Below are 15,359 nucleotides of genomic sequence, written 5' to 3'. Positions count from 1 at the left end.
TCTGGATCACTGTGCCCAGAAAGCCACCAGCTGCCTGTACGTTTTCCAGCAAACCTCTGGGTGATACTGGTAGTGCCTGGGGAGCAGCAGCTCCAGAAGCCCCAGCACACTCCGAGCAGAGGAACGAACCCCGTTTGCAATTTCCACACACCTTGCCAACTCTGGCAGCTCCCCCCGAGCCCTGCCTGCTTTGGTGCAAGATGCCTGTCCGGTTTGAGCAGGCACCCTGGGGCTCTGGGACACAGTGAGGGCTCCTGGGCTCTACCCCGGGACAGGCAGCATCACACCCACTAGGCAGCAATTAGTGTGTACTCCCAATCACCCAGCACCTCTGAAGAGCCATTGGTGCATCTTTCAGTGAAGGCTGAAAGGCAGGCAAGACATTTTAAAGCCAGTATCCATCAATGCAGCCATTTATCACGTATCTAGCATGTCTAAACAGGTGGGGAAAAAAATAAAAAAGGTCCTAATCTCTGCCGCAAATATTCCTAAGGAGCCGCAGGGGCTGGAGCTGCCCCGGATTGCCGGGCTGGCAGGCAGGCAGGCAGCAGGAGCCTCCGCTGCTGACACCCGCCTATTGAAGCGATGCCCGCACGTTGCCGTGGGAGCCCGGCCACGAGCGGGGACGGGCTGAGGCTTCACCCCCGTCCCCCTCCTCTCCTGTGACCCCCGGCGCCCACCGACCGCTGCCCGCCCCAGCCGGGGCGATGGAGCTGCCCCGGGAGTGATGCTGCTGGCAGGAGCCCATGTGATGCTGGGCTAGCGCCGCTCGCTCCCCCGTCCCTCTCCCCGCCGGCTCACAGGCTGTCATGGCGACTCCCAATAACGTTACTCCCACCAACTGCAGCTGGTGGCCCATCTCGGCGCTGGAGACCGACGCAGGGAAATCCACGGAAGGGGAGGAAAGCCAGGACCCGACAGACCCCGCTCTCAAATCCCAGGACAGACTGGTTTTGTACCACTGGACCCAGTCCTTCAGCTCACAAAAGGTAAAAAAAAAATTAAAAAAAAATAATAAAAAAATCGCTCGGTGGGTTCTCGGGGGAGAATCACCTCCAACCCCCCCCCCCCCCGGGCATCCCCTTGCCGGGGGAGGGTGGATGCAATGGTGGGGAGAGCAAGGGGCTCGTCCCCAGGGCTAGCAAGGGCAGCAGCATGAGGCAGGACAGCTCTTTTGTACCTGTGGTTCTGCATTTTAACAGCATCTGCCAGGGAGGGGATGGGGACTGGGGGGGGGGCCTTAACCAAATGCTGCTTTTGCTTTGGGATTGTAGCTTGCACGGGGATCCACCTTGGCTTTGTGCTGGCTCACAGCCCCACTCTGCCATGGCCAGGAGCACAGACAAAGGCTGAGCTGGGCCCTGGGACCACCCAGCTGCTGGGAAAGGGGAAGGAGGCCCCCAAGCTGGGCTCCTTCCACAGAGCAGACCCCAGCACGCAGTGACAATTTACCCCTGACATTGCAGCAGCACCTTGGAAATCCTATTCCCGAGGTGCCTCAGCTTCAGGCAAGGCTCACAAGGTTGAACAGCCAGAAATCCCATTTTCCAGGCAATAGTAAATGCTCATTTTGCAGCACAGCAGCTGTGTAGCAAACCCAACCTTCTCCTCCCAGCCCCAGATCCCACGCCTTCTATATTGAATGGGGAAGGGGCTATTCAGAGGGGCCAGGGGAACACAGAGCCCCCCCCGCAGGCCGGTGGGGAGGCCAAGGGCAGGGCCGAGTGTTCCTACCGGGAGGCAGGAGGGAAGGGAGGGTGCTGGCTGCAGCCGGCTGGCTGCACATGGTCAGCTTCACCTCCACCAGCAGCGGGTGACTGATGGGCTCCCGGGCCCCACCGGCCAGGGATGCTCCTGCCCGGTTCCCCCGCCTCTCCCCGGGCTGGCTGCTGGCTTTTGTCTTGCTCAGCTGGCCAGCAGCAGCTGGGAACAGCGGCTCAGGCACTTGGTGTAGGGGGTTTCCTACAACCGACCGCACTGCCGCGGGGCTGGGGATGCTGGGGACAGGGCAGGGCACCCCAGAACCTCGGCACCCCTTCGACCTTCGGTTTTGGGGTCATTCGCACGGAACGAGGGTGTGCTGGAGGGCGGGAGAGCACCGGCTGGTGCGATGGGCACGGCAGGGGCTGCACGGGAACTCCCTGCAGGGGAGCTCTGCTCACACCCGGCTGCTGCTGGAGCTTTTCCTGCTCTGCCCCAGGAGCTGCTCGGCCACCACGGGTGCTGGGGCTGTTCGTGGGAAGGATGCCGAGCCCCCACCGGGATCCGGCCCTTCCTGCAAAGGGATTTTTGGAGTTTTACAGCCAGCATGGGGTTTTCACACAAGATGCCTCATCGCAGCCGTGCGGGCGCTGCAGGGACTGGGCAGGTTCCATCAACCCTGGGACCCCTCCTTGGGGTGCTGGCAGGGGCTCCCCCCACTCGTGAGCACCGGGATTATCCCAGGAGCTGAGCCCTCCTGCCTGGGCTGCCCCGTGCTCAGCAGCTGCCTCCTGCCAGGCCTTTGGCCTCAGCTCCTCATGGCAGAACAGGGAAGCACCAGGAGTTTGGGGACAGATACCATAGGTGGTCCTGGCCAGAGTTTATCCATGAGCTGGGAGGAGAAAGGCCAAGAGCAAGTTGCAGCTGAGGGACCTAGAGTTTTCCTTGTTTGATTTTAAAAAGAAAAAAACTAATTTGCCAGCCTTGTAAATAATTAATGAATAATTCCCGAGGAACTCTGAAATAGATAGAAAAGCTTAAGTTTGTTCAGTTGTATTTTTAGCTGCTGCAAGCTGAAGGGAAATAAATGCTTTTCCCTCACTCAATGGTTCTGTAAAAGGTGGCTTTCTCACTTCCCCCAAGGTCTTGGGGTTTTTTTGCCTGTTTGACATACTTAGTTCTTAACAATCAGATTTTTATAACCCAGATGCCTAAAATGCCATCCCTGAGTGCATATTCAATGCCACCTCCAGCACAGAGCAAAGCAGCAGGATGAGCTCCAAGGGCTGCCCATGGGCAATGGGGGCCAGTGTCCTATATCCAGCCTCACTCCTGCCTCCTCCTGCTCCTCCACACTGCCAGGCTTGGCCTTCCCACCCATAGTACAGTAAAGCCAGAGCCCATCCCTGAGAGTAGGGCATACCTGAGTTGACATCCAGGCCTCCTTCAAGCTGGACAGTAGCACTCCCTGAATGGAAAGCTGCTTCCTCCTCTTCCTTCTCCTCTCGCTCCTCTGATATGTGCTGGGCTATGTTTTACCTGGAGCAGCATCACTGATCCTTCTCAGCTGGGGAGCTGCTGCCTCCCTCCACCTGCTGCTGAGGAACGGGCTCTCAGCTCCTCCACCTGTTGCATGGCCCACCAGCGTCCAACAGGAGGATGGTCCATCATCCCACAGTGTTAGGATGGGTTTGGGTCTCCCCCATTTGCTGGGAAGGGAAACCCCCCTCTCAGATGCCTGAATTTTGCAGCTGTGCCACGCCAAGAGCTTCTTGGCTTCTTGCAGGACGAGCTGTGTCCTGACACGTGGCTGTGCAGAAGCAGCAGGAGAGGGTCAGGGGTGTGATGGAGCAGTGGTGGGGCTTTTGGGATGCCTCAAGGGCTCTCAGGGCCAGCTCAGTGTGGGGGGCTGAGCCCTGTGTCCCCGGTGTCTTGCCCCAGGTGCGGCTGGTCATCGCGGAGAAGGGGCTGCCCTGTGAGGAGCGAGATGTCAGCATGCCCCTGATGGAGCACAAGGAGCCCTGGTTCATGCGGCTCAACCTGGGGGAGGAGGTGCCTGTCATCATCCACAAGGACAACATCATCAGCGACTACAACCAGATCATCGACTACATGGAGAAGAACTTCACGGGAGGTAAGGAGAGGGGTGGGCTGCGTCCTGGGGGAAACTCAGGTCTGATCCAGATGCTGTTTGCCAAATGCAGGCACTTTGTTCTTGAAAGTTTCAGCTTTATCCCAGAAGACCAGCAACTTCTCCCTGGACTTTGTCATTTTCCCATGAAAATGAAGGATTTCCAGCAGAAGTTCCCAGATGCCCCTTGGAAGGGGCTGTGAGGGAAGCATAGCTGGGTCCCCTCTTTTTCAGCCATGGGGGTTAGGCTCCCAAACCACACTGTTTCTCCCTGACCCTGTGGTGCATGGTGGCATCTCACCAGAGCCACAGCTGAGGCATGGCCTGTGGAAGTACTTCTAGGTTTGTCCACCTTTGTACTTTGGCCTCAGTTAATGGTATAAAAAGGCCAGTAACACCTTGTAAGTGGCCCCGCTGAGAGAAGGTGGGTTTGAGCCAGATGCTGCTGCCCCTGTCCCCTTTCTTGATGGGTCCTGTGCTACCAGCCATGGGCAGGACAGACAGATGTCCTTGAGAGAAAACAGGTTCTTAGTCAAAGAAAGCCTGTGGTGCTGGGAACCATGGGAGGATGATGAGACACAAAGGGACAGAAGGGAGAGGGACGCTTGTCTTTTCCCTGGAGTAGGGCTGTGTCAGCGGCTGGCCCAGCCCAGCAGGCTGGGATGCTGATGTGGTGCTGGCAGGTGGCTGTTGGCACAGCTGCTGTGGCAAGCAGCCTCTGCCCAGCAACTCATGTCCCTTCGCCCTCCTTTCCCTGACCCTGTGAGCTGTCAGGCTGGGACACTCTGCCGGGAAGGCTTCAAAGCTGAGCAGGGAGCTCAGGCTGTGCCATCACGACGTTCGCTCCAGCATCCATCCCCCTTGCAACAGAGACATCAAAAACATCTCAAAATAGCTCCCCAAGCAAGGGCGTCTTGCCAGCTCAGCTGCTGTCCTCTCCCGGCCCTGCTGGTGCTGCTCAGAAGAGGCACAGTGCTCACTGCCAGCGGGGCAGAGGGCACAGGACTGATCAGGAGGAGCCCAGGGCATGACAGACACTTTCCTGACTGGCTGCAGCCCTGGGACCAAGGGACGCTGGGGAGCATTGACCCGTGGGGCTGAAGTCCCCACACTGCTTTGCCCGGTCTCTGCGAAGGGCAGGTGGTCTGGCATATGTGACAACAGGCTGTCCCCAGCAGGGGGGGAAACGCACAGCACTGCCCGGGCACTGGGAAACTCCTGTCGTTGAGATTTTCCAGCCAGGTACAAGTTCTTGCCTTTTTGCTGAGCGATGGAGAAGGAGGCTCTGGGGCAGAGGGAGGGGGGCCTGGGGCATCACTCCCTGCTGCAGGCTCTGCCCCCAGCCATGGCCCCCCGAGCTGGCTGCCAAAAGCCTTACCTGGATGCTGTGGTGCTGGTTGGAGGGCCATCCTGGAAGAAACCTGCAGAGCTTGCAAAATGCCTTGATAAGAAGGTGTGTTGTCTGAGTTTGGTTTTCCCTTGGGCTGGGAGGATGGCCTTTTTCAGCTGCTTGCACACATCCTGAGCATCTGCTGTTAGTAAAGGGTGGTGTGAGGAACAGCGGTTTTCTTTCCCCCAGAAAAGCGGGGAATGGTGCCAATAAGCCACCTTTGAGGGTGGCTTTTCCCTAGGGCATGACCCAGCAGTGTCAAGAAACCACTGATAGTTTGGCTGGTGGCAACATCTCTCAGAGCCTGAGTGAGGGGCTGCAGCTCCCAGCCCTGGCCGTCTGAGGTTCCCCACCATTCCACCTTTGCATAGCCTATCACTTGCTGACTCTGTGACAGCAGCCCATACGTGCAGGTCCAGACAAAGGCAGAGCAAGCACCATCCCAGCAAAAGCCCTCCCTGGGACGTGCTGGAGGACACAGCAGGCAGCCAGCACCCCGCTGTTTCATTGTGGTCGCTCCGTCTCACTGCCGGACGGGGCAGTCACTCCGTGTGTGATGCTTTCCAGCCTCAGCACCCACTCTTTGGGTGCTGGCCAGGATCCCTGTGGATGAAGCATGCAGGCTATAGGTCAGTTATTATTATTTCATTCAGCCAGTCGTTTTTCTTGGATGGAAAATCCCCACATGGAGAGCTGGAGCCCAGGCAGCGAGCCCTCTTCGGGCAGGGAGGAGCTACCAAAACCTCCCTTCACTCAGGGGACAGTGGCCTAGATGCCCATCAGTCAGAACAACTTTATGGAGCCTACCGAACCTGGCTAAGAGCTGCTGGGAGGTTTGCACTGCAGGAGCTGCCAGAATTTCCCTGGCTCCTGCCCAGCTGCAGGTGCCGACGGGCACGATGCTGCCTGTCCCTGGGCAGGGAGAGCTGCGTGTCTGTGGGCAGCACTGGGCTGTGCCCCCAGCCTTCCTCCTGCCACTGGCACAACTGTCATTTCAGGCTCTCAATTAAGGAGCCTCATTGCCCATGTGTGCCAAACCCCTTCTGAGCCACAGCCCCCAGCAGTCAGTGAGCCCTGCAGGTGGGTAACCCGGGTGTGTTGAGTCCCAGTGGAAGATTTACTCACTACTTATTAACTCCTGTCTGCAAAAGCCATGAACATTTATGATCCCATAAAAAAACCCCCAAACAAACAGACCTGATGTTCTTGGGGGAGAGAACAGCAGCATTTCACTCCTTGTGGTGTCATCTGCCACGTATTTTTGAGCTGAGAGTGTAATAAAAAAGAGCAGGATACAAACTGCCATCCACAGAAGATGAGTAAAGCCCAGCAAGGTGAGGAGGAGCAGAGTGAGCCGGGGTGAGGGATGTTCCTGCAGCTGAGGCACCAGCTGAGCATGGAGAGAAGATGTGCTGGGCTCCTTCTTTGATCATCGGCTCCCTGATTGTCCATTTTGGATGGGATTTTCAAGAAAGCCCAAGAGAATTAGGTGCCTCATTGCCACTGGTGTAAAAAGTGTATAATTCAGGAGATCCCAAACAAAAATCTCTGAGAGATGTGCAACCACAGTGTACAAATTCAGGGGCTGCAGAGGGGAAGGGCTTGAGGGCTTGCTACGCTGAGCTCCTGGGGACGTGGGGGACAGGCCTGAGTAATGAGACATGCACATCCCCGTGTCCTGTGGGTTTGCCCATTGGGATGGGCTGGACGGACTCCTGGCTAACGAGCCGCTAACGAGCGTCCCACTAACACCTTCCCCGTTGCTCTCCCAGAAAACGTCACGCAGCTGATCCCGGAGCCGGGCAGCCTGCTGCACTCGCGGGTGCTGCAGTACCGGGAGCTGCTGGACTCGCTGCCCATGGACGCCTACACCCACGGCTGCATCCTGCACCCCGAGCTCACCACCGACTCCATGATCCCAAAGTACGCGACCGCTGAGATCCGCAGTAAGTCGCCTCCCCGGCAGGGCTGCCCAGGGCCAGCTCCTCCAGCCCTTCCTTCAGGCTCAGTTCGGCTCTGCAGCCCGGCCAGCCGCCCTGCTCTTGCTCGTCTCCCCCTTTCCACCAACATGGGCAGGGCCAGAGCTGGGAAATGGCAAAGCACAGATCGTTTGGGAGCTGCAGGCACCCTGTATGAGGCTTCCTAACCCTGGGGGTGTCCAGCTTCCATGCTTCTCGCCCTGCTCTCTCTGGGGCACAGGAATTTGCTCCCTCTCCTGCATGTCCTCTCTGCCTCCAGCAGCTCTAAGGAGAGGTGGGAGAAGGGCACAGGCAGGTGGAGTTGCAGAATGTGGATGAATCGGCATAAGACTATGAAGCTGACCTTCAAGTGCTCATGAAACATTGACGATGCTTAATATAACCCAACAGCAAGGATCACTCCTGGAGGGAGTCCCTTGCCAGAAAAAGTCACCTTGTTAGGAACCACTGGTGTGCCCTATGTGTCTCCTGTCCTTAAGGCTCTGGGCCCAAATGGTGCCTGTAACCAGCACTGTTCCTCCCCCTCAAGCTGTCCAGATCACAGATGGTTCCTCTGAAGTGGGATGCTCTCTCACACAAAGAGAAATAGATTGTTCCTGAGGTGCCTCTCACGGTCTGCCCTGCCTCTGCTGCCACCCTCTACAGGCAGCTTTCTTGGTGTTACCAAGTGTCTTCTCCACCCCCAGACCTTGGGCAGATGTGGGGTGCAGAGCCCATCCCATCCCCAAAGGGTGCTGCTGTGATGGACCCCATCTGCCTCTCATGCCCTCTCCAGCACTCTGCTGAGGTCCTTAGGAATATGTCCCTGTCCAAACCTCCTTGCTGGTGGCATTTTTCAAAGCCATCGCAATGGAGGGGATGTAAGCAAGTCCATGGGAAGCCCCAGTGCCAGTGGGACACATCCCCTTATGCCCAGCTGATAGCTCAGCTGCTGAGGAGAATCCGTGTAGTCTTGTCCCAAGGAGAGTGTGAACTGAGGGCCAGGCTCTCCCAGAGGGAACAGGGGGATGAAACCAGGGTGATATCCAGGCTTCCCTCCAAGTTACAGCCCCAGGAGAGCCAGCTGGGAGCCTTAGGGAGTATGAGCTTCAAGGCTCCTGGTGGCAAAGAGGGAGTTTCACTGTTTTGTGGCAGCATGTGACAGCTGATGGCTGCTGTCCCAGCCCTGGCACCTCCCACCCCTGCACATCAGCAGAGCCAAGTCCTTGTTGGAAGAAACAAGGGGGGAGAGACAGATGGTCTTGGCAGGAAGACATTAGCCCAGCTTCGGGTAATTTATGTTGTCCCTAAGGTGTTACTCCGCATCTCCTGTTCTCCTCTTTCATTTACTCTGCTCCTTTCCCTCTGTTACCTCCCTTCCACAAAGCCCTTCACATCCTCTCTGTGCCCTGGGAGAGAGGAGAAAGGGCTTTCCATGCTCACAATGGGCTTCATGTTGCCAAACTGAATTCCTGGACATGAAGCCAGCAGAGGAATGAAGACCTGAACCCTCCTCTGAAACCTGCAGGGTGAGAGCCAGGGAGAGGGATCTGCTGTACCCCCCTGCCCTGCTGTGAGGGGATGGGAGGGCTGGAGGAGCCACATCCCTTGGGAGGGTGTGTGGTGCCCCAGGCACCCACTCATATGGCAACATGGCAGCAGCAGTCCATGAATTTGGCCCATTTCAGCTCTGCAGGGTGTTTTTCTTGGTGTCACACTATTTCACACACAGGATGAGGTGCTTTGACACGAGGTCATCCCTACGCCTGCCAAACACAGCCCCCCCAGCCCCTCTCTCTGTCTCCCTCCAGGACATTTAGCTAATGCCAGCACTGATCTGATGAAGCTGGACCATGAAGAGGAGCCACAGCTATCAGAGCCCTACCTCTCCAAGCAGAAGAAGCTCATGGTAAGTGCATCAAAGCTACACACATCTCTGGTGGTGAGGGGACATGACTCACAAACCCTCCATGGGCACCCAGTGCCTTATGTCACTGCACAATTGCAAAGATGCATGTCCATCCTTCCATCCTAATCCTGCTCTCCACCCAGGCCAAGATCTTGGAGCACGACAACGTGAACTACTTGAAGAAGATCCTTGGTGAGCTGGGAATGGTTCTGGACCAGATTGAAGCCGAGCTGGAGAAGAGGAAACTGGAGTACCAAGGTAGGCACTGGCCTGAATTTATGGGGGGGGTTTCCACATGAGGCTGAGATGCAACACCTGATGAATGTCCCCCATTGGGCAACCACCAGCAGGGCCTGGGCTGCTGCTGGGCTCTCCTGTTTTGGGGAACACCAATGTCATTGCAGCCTGGTGTTGCTAACCTCTGGCAAACAACCCCTGCTTTGGGGAGCCCCATCAGCCCTCAACATAGGGGCAGTGGGACCCCTCTACCTCATGGCTGCTCTGTGGGACCTCCAGAGTCACTGTGGGGTTGTGGCAGGTCCCCTCTGCCCCAGAAAGGGCTGCCAGTGACTGATGTCCTGACTGGTTTAGGAAGGAGTGGGCTGGCTCTAGCACCCTGAGGAACACAGACTGCCAAAAGCCAGAGCTGGGGTCGTGTCCTGCAGCTGAGAACCTCCCCGGCCACGGGGCTGTGGCACATCCCAGTGGAGCATGGCCAGGGAAACCCAATGGGAATTTGAGGGGCCCTGGAGGGCTGGGACCCTCTACAGGACCTGCGTCAAATGCCAGCAGGTGGGAGAGAGTGACACCAGCCATCTCCAACATCAAATACATGCTGCTGGGTGCCTGGCAGACAGGGATGCCTGGGCACAGCTGGGCACCGCTTGTCCTGCCATCACCCCAGGATGACGCCGTCATCCTCTTGTCCCCACCGCCAGCAGGGCTCAAAACCTCAGCCCCAGGAGGGCTGGTGGCTGCCAGCACTGTGGTGCCAGTTCTGGAGCAGAGCCCAGACACAGTCAACCAGGGGGTGGCCCCACAGCTGCCCCTGCCCCCGGGGCTGGCCGTGGGGAGCCGTGCGTCAGCCCGGGTCGCACCGAAGGGCCTCGGAGGTGCCAAGGTCTGACCCTGCAAGGCAGCAGGTCACGGATTTACTGAGAGCCCTGCTGCGTTCTCAGCAGCACCCTGCCTGCCCTAATTGCCTCTAACAAGCACCTTCATTAACTGACTCAAGAGCTGGGACAACGCAGCAGAGCTCAGCTTAACAAGATGCCCTGGGAGGACATTCTCGGCTGCCTGGAGCAGAGAGATGGTGGCTACAGCTGGCACCCAAGCACTCCGCTGCCTTTGATCCTTGCCTCTCTGCTCCTGCCCTCTGCTCCAGGCCTCCAAACTCCCCCACTGTGCCCACAGCCAGGTCAGGATCTCAGCAGCAGGCACAAGCACCAGCCCATTGGCAGCTTCCCAGGATCCGCAGTGCAGCAGCTCTCCTCCCACGCAGCCCAGGCTGCTGGTCCAACCTGCAGCCACGCGGGCAGGCAGGGCAGGCCAGGAGGGTGGGAGATGCTGCAGGGGCACGGGGTGACCCCTGGCCGTAGGCATTCCTTGGCTGGGACAGGCTGCTCCAAGCTGGAGCTGCCACAGAGGCCAAAGGCACAAATTGCCCTTGCCCATGCTTCTGCCCCAGGGCACCACAAAGCTAGGGCCAGGCATCAGCAGTGGGTACAAGCCCAGAGACAGGAAGGGTTAGGGCTGGATCAAAGTTCTCTCCTGAAGCCACCGTTCTCACAAAGCCACCAACCCCAGGTGTGCTTTCTCCTTGCCCAGGATCCAAGCAGGTACCTCAGCTCTACATCCCTTACCTCTGAGCCAGGGCATCCACAGCATCCCTGCAACACCCAGGAGGCTCTGGCTGTGGCACCCCCACAATTCATTAGTCACTGCAAACATTTATTGACTAATTAGGCACAGGCAATCTGTCCACTTGGGCTGTGCCTCTAGCAGGATTAGGCAGGCAGCCAATCGGCTACAAACGAGGGCTGCTAATTACCAGTCATTCCCCTGGCCTGACCCTGCAGGCAGCCCGGCAGCATCAGTGCTGGTGCAGGGGGCACTAAAGATGCCCTTCTCTCCTTCCCTGATGCAACAGCCACAGAGCATTGGGGAGCCCCAAAATTAAGGATCTGGTGCAAAGCCAGGGGCTTAGTCTGGATTGTGCCAGCCCCTTCTGCTGTTCCTCCTTACCTGCACCTCCCTCCAGCTCCCTTAGCTTCATCTCAGCCCTGCTCCTCAGTTTTGAGAAGGCACTGGGAGAGTGCTTAAGACTACCCTGGCCTGACCCCACTTCTTCCAGCCTAGCAACAGTTTGGTTTATTCCCAGGTGTCTCTCTGGTGGGGTTATTTCCAGGGTCAACCATTATCAGGGGCCATGAGTGCCTTGTTGCCTTTCTTCACACCCAGCATTCACACCCAGCTCTGCCTCCCACAAAACCTGGCTCTGGGCACCGATGTGCTGCCAGTTTTGGTGTCCTGGAGCAGGGTCCCCACTGCTGGAGAGGGGATAGAGGCAGGACCTCCCTGACAGTGCACAGGGAGAGCAGCCAGACCAGCCAACAAATGGTTTTAAGTCCTGAGGATTTCTCACATCCCTAAAATAGGACAAGTTAATATGACACCCCTGAAGCAGGTCCTGGTGCAGCCAAGGACAAATGCTGCTGCTCTGCCCAAGCACTAACACAGCAGAAGGGGTCACTGCACCACATCTTCCTTCAAGGGGGGGGCAAGGACCCATTTCCAGGGACCTCCTGGGCACAGGAAGGTGCCATCTCCTCCTGCTCTTGAGCTGGGAGAGAGGCCACAGACCCATTTTGCAGATAGCAATTTGCATCTTGATGCGGGCTATAAATGATCATCTCCTATTCCCAGCTCTGTGGCCCCACAAATCCTCCATCCCATAGCCTGGTAGATCCCATAGCCGGGTCTGATCTCTTGGGACATCAGAGAGCTGAGAAAAATCACCCCAGGTCCAGTGCGAATGCTCCTGCCTTCGTGGATCTTTTGAGCAAGCCTTCAGGTGCCCATCCCAAGGGTTTCTTCTTACCCTGCCTGCTCATCCCTTCTCTCTCCAGGGCAGAAGTGTGAACTCTGGCTCTGCGGCTGCGTCTTTACTTTGGCTGATGTCTTGTTAGGAGCCACCCTGCACCGCCTCAAGTTTCTGGGACTCTCAAAGAAATACTGGGAAGATGGCAGCAGACCCAACCTCCAGTCCTTCTTCGACAGGATACAAAAACGCTTCGCCTTCAGGAAAGTTTTGGGAGATATACACACCACCCTCCTGTCTGCAGTGCTCCCCAACGCCTTCAGGCTGGTCAAGCGGAAACCTCCCTCCTTCTTCGGAGCCTCCTTCCTGATGGGATCTCTGGGGGGAATGGGATATTTTGCTTACTGGTACTTAAAGAAAAAATACATCTAGTGCTGGCTGCTCGGTGTTTAGTTTGGTGTCTCTGTGCTGTGTGAAATTATGATGAAGCCTCAGTAACTGTAATGAAATTTGAAGCAAGGTAATGAATAATTATATTGTTTAATGTAACATTCCATAGTCTAGAAGTAGAAACGTGCACTGCAAGGAAATAAGACAACAACAACAGCAACAAATTGCGTCAACTTGTAAATGCCTTTTTTAGGTTTAAGTATTCAACTCCAGCGAGAGGCTCAGGGGTTCAGGGGCTCAGCCCTGCCCACCAGGAAGCGCCGCTGCCTCCAGCACCAGCCTGATCCAGGGGGAGAGATGGGAGCCCTGGGAAGTTTCCCGACGCCCAAGTTCAATAATGGGACTCAAAGACTCGGTCCTATACGTTTGTGTTTGTTCACTAGCCACATGTCACACACGCAGGTAGTGGGAACTTTCTTCTCCTAGGTGGTGTTGTGCTGTCGTGCTCGGAGGCTTTCCTGGGAGCAGGGGGCAGTAGCTGGTCACAGTCAAGGTGGGTTTGCGTTCTTCAGATACCCATTACAAAAATTATTTTCATGAGAAGGAATATTTTTTATTGAGCTGCTCTTAGAATGTATCCACTTTCTACTTTTTGGTAGGCTTTTTTTTATGATTTAAAGAATTTAATGTCTGTCTTTCACTGCCGCACTTTTTTCCCGAGAGAAACCGTTTTGACTTCCATCCTGAATTTTGGCACACGAAGGAGATGATTGTTTTAAGGCTTTTTTTGCTCTGTCTCTTGAGTTTTCCTTCACGGATTTGCAAAGCATCTTTCACCGACTGAGCATCACTGGACTCTGAAAAAGTATGACCATTTTCAGAACTTCTCAGCACTTTCCTGAAGGCACTTTGGCTTTCTCTGCCATCGGGGGCTCTTCTCTGTCATTTCCTCGCGACGTGTTTTCTTAGAGACACTTTGCACAGAATCACATTGATGACTTTCTTGTGCCTTTTGCATGTTGGAAAGAATAACGGGCCTCACTGCTACTCATGCTTTGAAAACTGAGATCCTCAATAAACCGTATGGGAGGAGTCACGGCTTCACATTTCTAAATGTGTTCAACATCCTTCTGGTCTTATCTCAAAGCACGTCCACGGGCAGAGGGACGTGCAGGTGCTTTTTCTCAGGTACTGCACTCGTATAAACCTTGCATGGAAACCACATGTATTCCTCTTCCAAAGCACTCATTTCTGCAAGCACTCAACCTGCTGGGACCACCTCTGGCTGGTTCTCTGAGTGACCCCTAGTTGTGCTGCATGGCTTGGGCTCGGGAACGTATGCCAAGCATGGCAGGAGCAACACAAATTGCATTCTTCTCTAACTCAAAAATTATCTTTCTGTATTTGAAAGCAGAAGGATTTCCCAGGAGCTTTCATTCTTCATACAACCTGGCCAGTCAGGGAATTTTGAGTATTTAACAGGAATTACAAAGGATGAGCACAGAGATTATACAATGCACAAATTTATGCCGTGCTTGGCATAGTTGTCTGGCCTGACATACTTCTGGAATACAATCATCTGTGTAGCTCCAAAGGTGCTGTGTTCCCATCTTACCCCCAGTGATTAGGGCCACAGTTCAAATGGGTGTGGGAGAACCCAGACCCACCACCTGCCCCTTCATATGAGGCACCCACAGCCAAGGTACTGAGTGAAACACAACAGCCCCACGTCCCCCATGAAGGTACAAATCTGTGTCCAGGTATCAGTGACTTGGGAATAAATAGTTGCTTTGCTTCCTTTGGAAGAGGGAGGTAATAGAGTCCCCCAAGGTCACCCCTTTTGCTGAATCTGAAAGATGTAAGAATACACATGATCTGGTCCATCAGCTGACACTAAACTCCCCAAAAGAATTTATAAAGACACAGAGACATGAAACCCCTGCCAGGATTTCATCCTTTTACCTTTGTCCCTTGTCCCACTTACACATTTCCTAGTGACCTCCACAAGCAGATGAAATGCACACGCCAGGTGTAGAAATGAATATTCAGAGAGTTACAAGGCCAGGAAACACAAAGAGAACAAGAGCAAATGCTCATTGAATTCCCAGGATTTCAGATGGAGAATGAGGCAGAAGGAACCTGCTTGGAAAAGCTGCTGCTGGTTACTTTGCTCCTTGTTTTGTTGTGGGTTTTTAAGAAAAAAAACCCTGAAAAAAAAAAAAATTAATCATGGAACAAAACAGAACTCTAAACATTGAAGAAAATAAGCATTTGTTTTGTTTTGGAGCACAGCAAGCCTTTGTTTTGAACTAAACTGAAAAAAGCAAAAATCAGTTAAACCAGTGCAACTGCCTGTCACGGAGCCTTGTCTCCCTGCCATGGTAATGAAAAACTACCAGGACTTTGCTCCAGGGAAAAGCAATTCTGTGAGAGTGATAAAAGACAATTACTGGGAGAGGCAGAGGCTGGACTGGAGTTCCAGACCATGCTGAAAGGAAGCAGGAGATGAATCTCAGCACCCTGATTGATCCGGATCAGCGGGTTCCTGTGAGCAGCCCTGTGGTGATCACAGGCTGTCATCACACCAAGCTGCTTTTGCTCCAGCTGATCTGAGCTTGATCAGACTTTTTCTGCTCTAGTTCCATGTAAAAGGGGAGAGCACCACACTGCCTGCTTTAACGTTCACTGCCCAAAGCCCTTTCTGTGCACAGAAATATGAAAATTATAGCAAAAAAAGATCTGTGTTCTCAGTCCAGGACTTTAGGGTTTGCTCTCAGCAAATGGTGCGGGTGAGAGCAGCACCCAAGGGGTAAGGCTGGAAGGTGAGGCACCTCAGAGAT

At 55.1% G+C, this 15,359-nt stretch overlaps 1 protein-coding gene across 1 annotated transcript; it reads left to right on the top strand.

Annotated features, from left to right (window-relative positions):
• The first annotated feature begins 657 nt into the window (after nt 1–657).
• On the top strand, nt 658–13,613 carry GDAP1L1 (ganglioside induced differentiation associated protein 1 like 1). Its single transcript, XM_051633241.1, has 6 exons — nt 658–989; nt 3,643–3,835; nt 6,995–7,168; nt 8,992–9,089; nt 9,233–9,347; nt 12,218–13,613. Exons 1-6 carry the CDS (start codon nt 810–812, stop codon nt 12,559–12,561), a joined length of 1,104 nt encoding a protein of 367 aa, XP_051489201.1. The 5' UTR covers nt 658–809; the 3' UTR covers nt 12,562–13,613.
• Nucleotides 13,614–15,359: the final 1,746 nt, after the last annotated feature.

This window comes from Apus apus, chromosome 15, assembly GCF_020740795.1.
Source record: "Apus apus isolate bApuApu2 chromosome 15, bApuApu2.pri.cur, whole genome shotgun sequence".
Lineage (NCBI taxonomy): Eukaryota > Metazoa > Chordata > Aves > Apodiformes > Apodidae > Apus > Apus apus.
The sequence above is the reverse complement of the archived record's forward strand: the minus strand, read 5'-3'. Positions and strand labels throughout refer to the sequence as shown.

Excerpts from the sequence above, each read along its gene's own strand:
- GDAP1L1 (XM_051633241.1), top strand. The coding sequence starts at position 810 with ATGGCGACTCCCAATAACGTTACTCCCACCAACTGCAGCTGGTGGCCC. Across the intron at positions 990-3,642 it reads AGTCCTTCAGCTCACAAAAG|GTGCGGCTGGTCATCGCGGA; the intron begins GTAAAAAAAAAA and ends GTCTTGCCCCAG. Across the intron at positions 9,090-9,232 it reads CCAAGCAGAAGAAGCTCATG|GCCAAGATCTTGGAGCACGA; the intron begins GTAAGTGCATCA and ends CTCTCCACCCAG.